This window comes from Solea senegalensis, linkage group LG8, assembly GCF_019176455.1.
Source record: "Solea senegalensis isolate Sse05_10M linkage group LG8, IFAPA_SoseM_1, whole genome shotgun sequence".
Lineage (NCBI taxonomy): Eukaryota > Metazoa > Chordata > Actinopteri > Pleuronectiformes > Soleidae > Solea > Solea senegalensis.
The window spans coordinates 1730071-1744714 of record NC_058028.1 but is presented as its reverse complement, the minus strand read 5'-3'; the positions used below and the strand labels follow the sequence as shown (position 1 = coordinate 1744714).

The 14644-nt window shown below is 40.3% G+C and overlaps 1 protein-coding gene across 1 annotated transcript in view; it reads right to left on the bottom strand.

Annotated features, from left to right (window-relative positions):
• Window positions 1-14644, bottom strand: part of dpf1 (D4, zinc and double PHD fingers family 1) — a 38556-nt gene that overhangs the window by 17327 nt on the left and 6585 nt on the right. Inside the window, 7 exon segments of the mRNA XM_044032746.1 lie at window positions 3330-3461; window positions 4119-4197; window positions 4720-4809; window positions 6065-6192; window positions 7894-8001; window positions 9030-9190; window positions 9989-10018. Of these exon segments, the coding sequence (XP_043888681.1) occupies window positions 3330-3461; window positions 4119-4197; window positions 4720-4809; window positions 6065-6192; window positions 7894-8001; window positions 9030-9190; window positions 9989-10018 (728 nt within the window).

Genomic DNA, 14644 nt, shown 5'->3' with positions numbered 1-14644 from the left:
TGCAGTCTATTTATTTCATTATACTATAGATCACTGGTTTACTCACTAAACCAATGTTCAGGTGGACACTGCATGGTCAAGCTCTAAAGTAAACATCCCTCTATTCATCCCCTTCTTCTCAGCATCCTCTTCCTCATCTCCTTCTTATTTTTCCGCAACCTTTTCCACCGTCACATCCTTGTGAAAACACAACCCCCACACGTCCACCCTCCACCCCTCAAGAATGAAACAAAATAAACTAAAACAAAAATAATCCAAAGCTGGAGGATTGGTAAAGAAAAGGAAGGAGGAGACACAACAGGAGAGGGCTGTTCGGGTCAGGATGCAAGAAAAAGAGCAGATGGGGAAGATGGACGAAGAGGAAGAGCAGGATGGAAAATCTCATCTCCTGGCGGAATAATCTACCATTTATCACAGTGATGAAAAAGTGGGGAGTGAGAATGGAGCTGGACGAGGTTCAGAAAAGACAGAGTTTGACTTTTTGTGCTGCGTTTTCCTCCGAGTCCAGACAGGTTCTACAGCGAGAATATAGCATGAATTATGCAGGGTGCTCATTTGGGGGGAGCCATATTAATAATATTACATATGTAGTAGCAATATACAGGAGGGCGGAGGGTGGCGGAGGGTGGTGGAGGGTGGTGGTGGAGTCTCCATGACACTCAGCAGATTGGGGAAAGTTACAACGGTTCACACACACACGCACACACACACACACACACACAGACACACTGCCTTAGAAAATGCAATCTTCTCTGCTGAAATGAAAAAGGAAGCTTAGCTGCCATGGTGTGTGTGTGTGTGTGTGTGTGTTATTACTGACTGTTTGGGAGGGAGTGAAGGGGGATGATTCAAATGACTGCAGCATGGACACACACACACACACACACACACACGTGCGCACACACACACCCCTGCAGAGCGTGAACGTGTGTGCGCGCAGACACATATATAAACACACACAGGTTGGCACAGCTACCCTTCTAAGGACTCTTCATTGACTCTAACGTTAACCTAACACGACTGAAATCTTAGTGCTACACTTAACCAGTCCCACCAGGTTCTGCCTCATTAGGACCAGGTTTTCCATGAGTCTCCATGAGGACGACTGGTCCTGACAAAGTCAGTGTTATGCCAGCAAATGTCCTAAAGAGGTAACAAATACGAGCAGAGCCTCACACATGCATACACTGAGCCCGGCTGTTCTGTCAGACAGGCCAATTTAAAAATCCACACTGCCAATTAAGAGAGAGGCAGTATAGTTCCAGTCTGGACACTTTTGTACAGTATAAACCAGTAATGTGCTTTAGTTCATTTATCTGTTTCATTCACAGCTAATTGATGGTTTTAAAACCGAGAGGAACAAAGAACTGGGATGAAATCATTTGTCTTGGTTTTACGTGTGAACGACTAAAACCATTTTCCTCACAGTTACTGACCAAACCCGCACAGGATACATACTCTACACGTATGTGGAAACAAGGAAAACATGGAGCTCAGTGAAACTGAACGGTCATTTTGTTTGAGGTTTGAAACCTGACCTGTTCATAGAATCATAAATATTGACTTTACCTTGTGTTCACTGTTATTTCTCTGTGATGTGAAGGGCTGGCCAATACTGTACATTAACTCAGTCTTAGATTAGGGTTTATCATATCCTGATAAAGTATCTGTAATGACTGAATCATCATATTTATAATACATTCGTGAAATGCACTAAATATTTTATTGATGTAAAAATACATAAAAAATTGACAAAATTATATTTAAAAAACAAAACCCAAAACAATCACTTAATAATGCGTAACAACGTCTAATTATTTGCATTATAGGAGAATTTTCTGTTTCTACAGGCTGTGGTTATTAAAGGCTCACATTAAAGGCTAAATCCCTCTCTTCTCAAGCAAACGCGATAAATGCCAAGAAGTGGGCTCAGAGAACTGAGTGAGGGAGAGGAGGAGGGGAGGAAGAGTGGGGAGCAGTAGAGTGGGTGTTGCAGCTCCTGCGTTTATAAAAGGGGAGGAGTCTGGGACAACAAGCCGTGTGCTGGTCGGTCAAGAATGTGATGAAATCTACTGTCAGTGACGTACGGTAAAATGTGCGATTAATTGCAAGTTAACTATGACATTAATACGATTAATCGCGATCAAATATTTTAATCGTTTGACGGCACTAATAATTAGGAATGAACACAAAGTAAAACTCAAACTTGGACATACTGTAGCTTGCAATATACCACATTTCACTGTAATGGATGATCTATGTAACAGTCAGGGTCCAGAGCTGGAGGCATTAAGCAAAACCGAGGGTTTTAATTATAATAACTACTATATACACTTTATACATGATAACATCATGATATTATGGAGCGTTCTTATTTGGCTGATAGAAGCTTCTGTGTTAAATGTTAATTTAAGTGATTTTTAGTCCTCTAAGGCGCCTGTCCCCTGTGGAGTGCCGCAGGGCTCAATCCTTGGGCCCCTACTGTTCTGATGGTTTCTGCTTCCCCTGGGATCTATTTTTGAAAACATTGCCGTTTCATTTTTATGCAGACGATTTTCAAATGTATGTTCCCCTGAAGCGTAACATGCCTCAGTGACATCACAGCATGGATGGCTTTACATTTTCAAAGTTTTAATGAAAAGAAGCATCATCACCGACATTTGAAAATGTTCACGTGTACATGAACACTGACCGAGTCTGGGTCAAAGGTCAGTATTGTGCGCAGGACAAAAATGAGGAGCTGGGTGCGGTTTCTTACCCAAAAAACATGGCTGAAAAAAAGAATGGAAACTTTCACAGTGAATGGGAAGAAGAGTTATTTGGTGAAAAAGAAGTCATTTTCAGACGGGGAGGTTTTCAAAGATGATAATTGTGTGTATAAAGATGAAGAGAATGGAAGCGATGTCAAGTTCAGTTGGTTTAGCGTCCAGTGTGAGTCCGTGGACAGCTGTTGATCTTCACCCGAATGGGGTTTGATGAAGATGAAGGAGAAGAAGAAGATTTTTGTCCAGTTGTTCCACCCATCACGTGATGACCAATGATGTCATAACCCCACCTCTCTCTTGTGCCAGAACTCACGTTGTCAGTGGATATTGAACACAAATCATATTTTAAACTCCTTGTTATTGTCTCCTCTCATCATGTCATAAACTCTCCATCTGTTGCTGATGTGAATATCAAGCAAATAGGTTCATCTGTGACCTATTCATGTGTAAGTAAGAGGTTGACACCTGAACACAGTGTCACACTGAACTGGGATTGCAGGACCTGTTTTAAAAGGCTAATATGTTTTACGTATAGACCCTTTAATATTCAGACCGCACACTCACGCTTGTGGTTGTTCTTGCGCTGGAAGGGTAGTGTGTGTCGCTCCGAGTCTTCCTCCCCCTCCTCATCTGCCAGGTGGGTGTGAGTGTAATGGTAACTCAGCCCCGGGCGGTTCTTATAGCGCTTTCCACAGACTGGAACACACAAACATGTACGGTGTGTTACACACATACACATGTACGGTGTGTTACACACATACACATGTACGGTGTGTTACACACAAACATGTACAGTGTGTTACACACGACATGTACGGTGTGTTACACACGAACATGTACGGTGTGTTACACACATGTACGGTGTGTTACACACGAACATGTACGGTGTGTTACACACATACACATGTACGGTGTGTTACACACAAACATGTACGGTGTGTTACACACATACACATGTACGGTGTGTTACACACATACACATGTACGGTGTGTTACACACGAACATGTACGGTGTGTTACACACATACACATGTACGGTGTGTTACACACATACACATGTACGGTGTGTTACACACATGCACATGTACGGTGTGTTACACACATACACATGTACGGTGTGTTACACACATACACATGTACGGTGTGTTACACACAAACATGTACGGTGTGTTACACACATACACATGTACGGTGTGTTACACACATGCACATGTACGGTGTGTTACACACATGCACATGTACGGTGTGTTACACACATACACATGTACGGTGTGTTACACACATGCACATGTACGATGTGTTACACACACAATCATGTACAGTCATTCAATATAAAGTCACATATGAACTCACTGTCACAGACGTAAGGCTTGTCTCTGTCTTCAATGGCAGGCAACTCTTGTCTCTTCCTCATGCCTCCGACACCGTAGGCCTGTAGTGTACACACACAGACGCGCACACACACACACGCACACACACACACAGACGCACACACACACACATATAAGCAGGTCATGACTAACTCTAACCATAACCTCACCGTAGCGTTAAACCTAACCAGCAACTCTGAAATGAGGTTCTGCATCAGGTCTCCATGAGGAAAACTGGTCCTGACAAAATGAGTATTTATGGCAGAAAAGGTCCCGAATAGTTACAACAAATACAACTAGAGACACACACACACACACACACATTTGCATTCTAATCATCTGCTCTCAGTGTAAAATTGCACTTCCAGCAGGAGGGGGCTGATGACACCGAGCAGGGGAGCAACAGCTCCAATTAGCAAAGCTGGTGTCTGATTGTGTGTGTGTGTGTGTGTGTGTGTGTGTGATTCTTTTCAGAATACATTGTTAACAATTGATTATCCTCCAATAGAATGGAAAGAAAAAGACATGTGTGATTTAATAAAAATGGAATGGAAAAACAAAGGTGGACGACGTCTATGTCTTACCCGTGTTTTGGTGCGGTTCTTTCTCTTAGGAACATCTTCTTCCAGCTCATCCACCTCCAGCTCATGAGGGAAATCCCCGACAAGCAGCTTCTGCAGGTGAGAAACCACGAGTGGTCATGACGCTGCACGTCGTCTTGCTGAGCTTGAGGGTGTTTGCTTGATTATACAGTCGGGCCGGAAACGACATTAAGACACAAAATATATCCAAACTTTTACTGAAATAAATAACTTGACAGGCAGTTTTTCACAGGCGGAGTCCTGACATCAGTCGTGTTTTTTAAACTGAAGGGTGACCACAAATGTTTATTTACTGCAGTCCATTAGATCCATATTTCACGTGTAGCTTCAGTCTCCTCAGCTCCACTCACATTTTCCGCCAAGGATCAGAAATCTGGAATTCTCTCCCATATTCAGTGTTTGTATTTAGGGCTTGTCTAAGTTAACACGTTAATTGTTGTGATTAATGTATCTGAGATTAAGGCAGTGATAGTACCTGGTGCCTGCTACTCTATTTAGTAGCTCCTGAGGCGAAACTGTGCGTGACGTCGTCAGAGTGTCGTCACAGGCAGAGACGTCCGACACGAGAATCAGGCCGAACAAAGCCGAACTGTAGATCAGTTACAGAGACTTGACGATTCTAAAAACGTGGCTCAATCTCCAACAATTACCAGGGAAATGTCTAAAATCTCTTTGTTTAACAGAGGAGTCTGGTGTGTTTATAGACAGCACTGCTGATCACGACGGGCATCACAAGACTTTGAAACTGATCTATGTAGTAGATTTCTGTGTCGGACGTCTCTTCTTGTGATGACATATTTCTTTGATGGATTTGAAAGTGTACATTTGTACACGCTCCTTGGACGTTTTCATGATTTATTGGAGCAATAATTTTAATTTTGTTTTCTGATGTGATGACATAACTGATATTTACGATCTAAATAATATTCAATAACTAGTTGCTGTCACACTTAAGCCCATTTAAGCTCCTCCACATCCCTTTTGCTGTACAGTGTACACTCATATTATGTCAAATCTAATCAGATCAGAGCAAAGTCATTGAAGGACATTTATACTTTTTATGTGGGACAATGTGGGACACTAGTTACCAGTGCTGAGGTCGTCCAAAATGTTCATAAGATTGTCTCAATAAGTTTAAAAATAAACCCCTGATAGACTGAACTGCATGTTACCAGTGCTTTAAAACACCAGTATCTTTCAAAGATGACGTATAGAGAATAATAAAAAGCACTTATTTAACACCAAGCAGAGAGAAACAAAACAAACAAACACAACAGAAAGAAAAATGAAGTTGACTGAAGAAAGGACTAGAGATCAAAAGTCTTACCTGACATTCACTCATGGGCTCTTCTTCCTTGGTTTCTACCTTCTTGTCTAAGGTTTCCCCAGCAAGCAGCGACTCCAGCACGGGGCCGTCAGGTATTCCCCCCTCTTTCTTTAGAGAAGCCTCGTAGTCTGCGAGACAGTTTTACAGTCAAAAAACACACATTCATCTGAGCTGTCACAGTACCGAGGAAACATGGAGGTCCAAGGACTTCAGCATAAATATCATGTGACTGAGCCGCCCTTGAAAAGATCTTATTTATATATTCAGGTTAATGCTTCGATGTTCACTGGTGATAGAACCTGAACCTCTTAGCTTTTAAATAAATAAAATGTGCAGATGATCCAGCAAAAGTGTGATAATGGCACGAGCGTTAGGGTTTGATGGACAACATCCAAAACTCATGATAAAATAATCGAATATAAATTGTGAATTAAACGTGATCGTTGTCCTGAATTGACACTGTGATCAGCATGTTAAACGACAAAGGAACACAAAACATGAAACAGGTGACTGCAGCGGACGTGGCAGGAAGTGAGGACAATCACTGACAATAGCTCTCTGTAATTAACGTCATAATCAGTAGAGTTGGGAGGTGTGTGTGTGTGTGTGTGTGTGTGTGTGCAGTCACAAAGTTGTGATGAGGTCATCAAGTATCTTAATAACTTAATAATAACTTATTGGACAGAAGTAACATCAAATAATAGAAACAAGCCTGGAACAGGAACTTACACTAATCAACACATATGGACATAAACTGACAGAACTCTTTTTATAAATCATTTAACATCAGCTACTTTTATTTGACTTATATGTGGCGTTTAAAAGGAGTGGATTTGAATGAATTAATATGAATGAATCGAGGAGATGAATGATTATGAGTTCTTTTTGTACATGTTATTCTTGAGAGTATGCGTGTGTGTGTGTGTCGTGTACACGTGTACACATATTTTTGGTCGTGTTGCCTGTTGTTAATAAAATAGCTCTAAATATGACAGATGTATAAATGATATGCGTGTTTTGGAAATTCTTGTAGAACAACAATATAATGTTCATTTCACAAACCTGTTTATGTTCAGTGCCTATGTACACATAAAAATAAAAGCTCCTTACTTGACATAAGAGATCTACAGACAAGAGAGGTGAAGTAGCACAGAGCTAAATACCAGTGAAAGTCAGCCATGGTTTGAGAAGAAGAAATCTGAAATTCATCTTCCTTATTTAAAGGTTGTTCTGGATCAACACACGAAACATCTACAGTAAATATCAGCATCAAATCTTACACAGTGTCCTATGTACTGCCCTGTGGTCCACCTTGCCCTTCAATAATATGCTTTATAAATAAAATTGGTATACATTTTTTGGGGATATAAATATTTACTGGAATTTTGAGATCTTGTGCACAGTGAAAGAATGATAAGAATGTGTTAAGTTTAAGATCAGTGTCATGTTTATAAATGATCCATTCCAGTTTAGTGACCATCATTTGATTGGAATTGCTAAAAAGACTAAAGAAATATTAAAGTGGATGCTAAATAACATCATAGAGAATAATTATTATGTTGACATAACAAATATTGACTGGACTTAAATCTCTTAGAAGACTTCGGTCCAGTCCACTTAAGCTCCATGGTTTAATCAAGAACTTAAGAGTCCTTTAATCAGGTACAATGTGGTAACAAGGGTCTGTTTCATTTTATTTTATATATTAATGAGATTTGTTAAGTGTTGTCAGTTTGAGGGTTTTTGTGTTAATGTCCAGTATTTCACTGATCCAACCACTTCAGTGGCGCTAATGGTTCATGCTAATGCCAATTCCATCTGGCCCTTACCAATTTTGAACTCAATGGGTACGAGCCGCGGGTCCTCCAGGATGTTTAGCCGCCTCTTCTTGCGCCAGCAGCGAGCAGGGTATGTGTACAACTGCCCCGGGGCATGGCCTGAAACACACAGAATCACACACTTTCATATAACTGTGTAAAGATGGATGAATGCGGCTTATGTTCATATCATGAAGAAACGTTCAGCCTGTGAGGATCGACTCACTGGTGCTTTGAACGTGATGCTAACACATGTTAGCTTAGTGAATTAGCATGCTAACATTTAGTAGCAAGTTGGCTACAACTAAGCCCGATGACATTAGCTTTGTAGCATAAAAAAGCTCTAAAATGTCCTCAAAGAAAATCTTTATCAATGTGATGCATTTTTCAGCATAAATTCTGTTGTTGTAGTTTAGAATTCTGTGGGACACTCACTCCCTCACACTCACTCCCTCACACTCACTCCCTAACACATCTTTGAGTCTGGTTCTGTCAGAGATCTGCATGATGTTGTCGCTGTATAGAGTCTTGAGATAATGTATGTTATGATTTGGAGCTATACAAATACAATTTAATTTAATTTAATTTAATTTAATTTAATTTAATTTAATTTAATTTAATTTAATAATAATTTAATCCACTTCACTCAGAAATGAGGCTCTACCTCATTAGGACCAGGTTTTCGTCTGCATGAGGACTACTGGTCCTGACAAAGTCAATGTTTATGCCAGAAATAAAATCCTAAACAAACACACACACACACACACACACACACTGACACAGACAGTGCATTCTCTCAGGAATAGTCGGTGCCAGCGATGCATCATTGCCCTACAGGAGCGTCTGATTCACTGCCAAAACACACTGATGGTGGTACTGAGGAAAAGTGACGAGAAAACACTTCCCCTCTGGGAAAGTTAAACAAAAGAAGGTAGGACATCTAAAGAAGGAGCAGGAAATAATGAAGGAAGGAAGGAAGGAAGGACACATGACTGGAGAGAACAATTTATGTAGCACAACAGCTGGAAAACACAACACAAGACAATACTAACACAAGACAGACTTGGGCACTGGAGGATTACAACTACTTTACCCACACACACAGTTTCATCTGCCCAGGTATCACACACACACACACACACACACACCTGGTCCACGGTGGTTCTTCTCCATCCAGATGTAACAGTTGCTCTGGGCCACACCGGTCTGGGAGTCCAGGAATGGAAGACGCATGGAGCGCTCGGCACACAAACGGGCATTGTAGCTGCGACAGTGTTCGATAGCCTCCTTGTAAAACTCCTCACCAAGACTGAGGGAGGAGGAAGAGTGGAGCAGGAGGAAGAGGGAGTGAAGGGGTCAAAGGTGAAGGAGAAGGAGGGAATAAAGTGTCAGCAAGGAAGCAAAACTACTGTGTGTGTATGTGCATATGAGTCCGACACAGTCATTTCAGACCTTTTCAACGATGGAGCTTAAGAACACACTTCAAAGACTTCCTGCTCCAACTGTGTAACAAATATCATCTGCAGCCCAGACCATGACTCAGCTAAAATCATGCTGCTGATACGTTCACAGTCTGTCCGCAGTCAAGCACGTAATATGTAGGATTTCTGGATTTGATCGGATTTTTATCTGTCCGATATCCGACCAGACCGATACCGATACCGATACTGATACTGATACTATATTACACATCATATCGGCTCATCCCTAATCCTAATGAGGCAGAAGCTCATTTCTGTCAGGATTAACATGTGAACTGTGGTCAGATTAGGGTTATTGTGATATCAGTGAATATAGAAGTTAACAGATAAGGTTTTGTTATGGCTGCTCAAATGAATTCATGTTAATGTGGTGTCAGGAACAGGAATAGCTGTGCAAGTGTGTGTGTGTGTGTGTGTGTGTGTGTCTACACTTACCACCACACACACACACACATTTGCACCACCTCACAGTTTATTGACAGGACAATGAAGTGTGTGTAATGTATTTCCTCACCTGTTCAAGTGTGAGTTTAATTAACATTCAGTGTAATATTCTTCTCTTTGTTCCTCCCTCCCTCCCTACTTTCACTCTCTTTCTCCCTCCCATCTCTCATCCTCCCTCTTACCTGTTCTTGATGACTGCACCTCCAGATTGCCTGTAGGGAGAAAAAGAAGGAGAAAAAAAATCAAACAGTGGAGTGGTGAGTCACTCCTCCACCTCACCTATCGGTTTGTTTGGCTTCTCATTTCTTTTACGTCGTTCCTTCACTCTCCTGCACCTTCAGTTTTCTCCCAACACAATCCAGTTCTTTTGTGGCATATTTAACTGCCACACCTTCAAATTTGCATCGTTCTCCCCGATTCTGTCTATCTTTGTGTTTGTGTGGTGAATCACTCCCGTCTAGCTTCTTCCTTCATCAAGGTCACTTTGCCGCACACGGTTACAGAGCAGCACCAACTGCAACCTGAGAGAAAAAGTGGTGCAGCTGCTGAAAACTACTTTGTGTTTCCTTGTCAAACATGTCACTGATTTAATGATGGAATTAACACCTCGAGTAGATGTGGACTTCATCAAGATTCAGCTATAAGTGCACAGTGAATCAGGTGCGGCTGTTTCGTCCCTGCTCCCTCACACTGAACTCAATGAGACTCTGTAAACAACTGAAAGACAGTTTTTCTCAGTCGCTTTGGTGCTTTTGTCAGATCAGAATGAACATTCTTGTAAGAATGAGTTCAACCTCCACGACATTTAGTCATGTGTGCACATTTCTCCTTCCTCTGTTTTTAACATTATCATTTGCTTATGTCACGTCAGTCAAAATGAACTATACTTATGGATGCTGAACAGTCGTTCCCAATAAAACTAATAGTCTTCATTTCATTGCTTGAGTCATTACATATAAAATTGTCAAATTGTGTCAAGCACATTTTATACCTTTCTTTACCGTTTTTTCCTGGAAACGTCTTCTAAATTGAACAATTGCTCTCAGGTGAACTTCAGCTTTCACTCACGAGGAGGTTTGTGAAGTATGAGTTGTAACCAATGACGAGCCACTTGTTCACAGTCACTCAGGGATGAATCCCATCAACCCTCACTTGGCAAGCATGTATGAACCAAGCACGACATAGTGTGAACCATTTCTACAATTCTGTGGCACAGAAATGGAAGGTCAGCATCGTGGAAGAGGGGTGAGGATGCAGGGAGGAAGGGGAAGAGGGAGAAGATTCCCAATGACATTAGGGCTACAGTTGTGGACCATGTTGTCAATCAAGGCCTCACAATGGCTGAGGCTGGTCGGAGGGTGCAACCAAATGTTGGAAGAACCACCGTGAATTCAATCATTCAAACATTTGGTAGGGAGCACAGGTACATATATATATATATATATATATATATATATATATATATATATATATATACACATGTATGTGTAGTATTGGACAGTAATCAAACACAAAAGCTACAATGCTGGAGAATTGCAAAGAGCATATACAGTAAACGTATTCAGTGTCTTGTACTCACTTGTGTGTGTAACCTTACTACGTACAAGTAGTGTATAGTGCTGTCTTGAGCATTTTCAGGTAGTGTCATCGAGTTCTGACCTTTTGTTTTTGCATTGGAAAACACTGAGAGAATAAAATGTCATAATGAAAACTTGACAAAGCCATTTGAGTATCTTGTTCAAAACGATGGTGTCCAGACTTCTAATTTTGATGACACTGGCAGTTTCATTGACATGAATTTTTCCTAAGACAGGCCTCATACTCTGTGTAGTGGTCAATATGACAAAGTCCTCAAAATCAAAACAACAAAAAGATTAAGACTTGAGACTTGAAGATTGGGTAGCCTGTGGCCAAGTGGAAAGGGAACAAGTCCCCACTAGGTCGAAAGGGCTGGGGTACCCCTGAGCAAGGTAGCAAGGTACCCAACCCCCATTGCTCCCCGGGCGCTACTCAGTGTGGCAGCCCACTGCTCCTAATTCTAGGATGGGTCAATCCCCTAAGGGGGATTAATAAAAAAGACTTGAGACTTGAAGGCTAAGACTTGAGACTTGAAAATTAAGACTTGTGACTTGAAGGTTAAGACTGAGACTTGAAGGTTAAGACTTGTGACTTGAAGGTTAATACTTGAGACTTGAAGATTAAGACTTGAGACTTGAAGGCTAAGACTTGAGACTTGAAGATTAAGACTGGAAACTTGAAGATTAAGACTTGAGACTTGAAGATTAAGACTGGAAACTTGAAGATTAAGACTTGAGACTTGAAGATTAAGACTGGAAACTTGAAGATTAAGACTTGAGACTTGAAGATTAAGACTTAAGATTTGACAGTTAAGACTTGAGATTTGAAGGTTAAGACTTGAGACTTGAAGGCTAAGACTTGAGACTTAAAGGCTAAGATTTGAGACTTGAAGGTTAAGACTGAGACTTGAAGGCTAAGACTTGAGACTTGAAGGTTAAAACTTGTGACTTGAAGTTTTAAGACTGAGACTTGAAGGCTAAGACTTGAGACTTGAAGGTTAAGACTGTGACTTGAAGGCTAAGACTTGAGACTTGAAGGTTAAAACTTGTGACTTGAAGTTTTAAGACTGAGACTTGAAGGCTAAGACTTGAGACTTGAAGGTTAAGACTGTGACTTGAAGGCTAAGACTTGAGACTTGAAGGTTAAGACTTGAGACTTGAAGGTTAAGACTGAGACTTGAAGGCTAAGACTTGTGACTTGAAGGTTAAAACTTGTGACTTGAAGGTGAGGACTTGAGACTTGAAGGTTAAGACTTGTGACTTGAAGGTTAAGACTGACTGGAAGGTTAAGACTGTGACTTGAAGGCTAAGACTTGAGACTTGAAGGTTAAGACTGAGACTTGAAGGTTAAGACGTCAGACTTGAAGGTTAAGACGTCAGACTTGAAGGCTAAGACTTGAGACTTGAAGGTTAAGACGTCAGACTTGAAGGCTAAGACGTCAGACTTGAAGGTTAAGACATGTGACTTGAAAGTTAAGACTGTGACTTGAAGGTTAAGACTTGAGACTTGCTTGTGACTTGCATATATGTGACTTATCTAATGTCTAACAAGTGTAGCTGATTATGTGTTTAAATGGTAAATGGTCTGTTTTTATATAGCATTTTTCTAGTCTTGATGACCACTCAAACCTGGTTTACAGTACAGTTTTTCCATTCACCCATTCACGCCCATTCACTTACACTTTGGAGCCACTGTTGACCAAAAATCCAACATACTGTTAATCCCCATGGGGAAATGTGGTGTGTTACATTTGCTTATAACACTATAAAAATAACATTTACAGAACACAATTATGGCATCAGATAATAAAATAACAGACAGTAAATACGTTTAACTGAATAGTATGTGTAAATGTAAAGTATAAATACAAAAAAGTGCTGAAGTGACTTGAAACTGCAAGGGTTTGAAAGAGAGATTATTGTACAAATACATGGTTATTGCACAAGTGATGTCTAGTGACAGTTGGCTCATAGAAATAGTGTTTGACACTCTGAGGGATGATACTGTATGAGTGTCGTCGACAACACATTATAATCGAATTAAGAATTGGAATGAAGGAATATTTTGAATTAGAACATAAAAACAACTTTCCTTGTGTTTTTTCCCTCCCCTGTTGAATGTGCATGTGTGTGAGTGGCAGGTAAACCATGGGGGTGTGGCTGACACTTCCCTTCTGCACACCTGAGACTCTTTCACAATCAACTTCTACAACATACAGTATACACCCAGTGTGTCAGTTAACCTTAGTGCTATTCTACCTTACTTGTCTTATCGGCTTTGTCTTCAGGGGTTTGACATTTGTGTCAGCCTCTGATTCATTTAATTAATTAATTAATTAATCTGAAATCTCTGTCAATTGTGAGGGAGAGGAAATCTCGCTTGGTGGATGTGACTGCTTGTCTCATAATTGGTTTTGTCCTTGATCCTGAATCATACGTGTATGATGTTGTGTTTCATTAATTGTTGTGTATGACTGGTGTATAGACGAAGGTCGTTTGTGTGTTTCCGTCACCCTTTGTTCTGATTTTCAAAGTAACTCAGCAGATGACAATGTAATGTAAAATTACAGACTTAAGAAAAACTTAAGCAGTTCCTCTGACTTGAGTTTCAGCCTCATTAGGACCAGGTTTTGGTTTACTGGTCCTGATAAGGTCAATGTTTGTGACACAGAGTCACTTCTTAAATACATGACTCCCTGTTCTGTTTGCTGTCTTATTTATATTTGTTCTTAGTTTTTGTTGTTTTTATTTTATCTAATCTGGAGTGCAGACCAGACTAAACAACAGGATATGCTGATGTTCTTCTTTTTAATGTTAATATTATTGCAGTTGAGATGATTAGAGGACAATAATCTAAAATACTCGTTCATTCATTCGTCTGTCTTTGTGTCACAATGACGTTTTAGATGATGAAGATTTTCTGATCACAGAGCCGTGAACTCACCTCAGATAATCTGGCATGGACTACATTTTTTATCATTATTATTTTTATCATTATTAAATGCAAGTAGAACATTTAAAAAACGCAATAATCAGAACTGTATGTGATCATGTATTTGTGATTTCTGGGCATATCAATGCATGAAACCTTATCTTTCATTCAGCTGCTTGTGTGTATGTGTATGTTTTAACAGACATCATCTTCCTCTGACCTTTATTTTTCTACTTATTCATTATTTATAGACACACACACACAAATGTAACTTTAGAACAGAACAGAAATGCAAACATTCATACATGGGTTATACAGTATATAGAAAA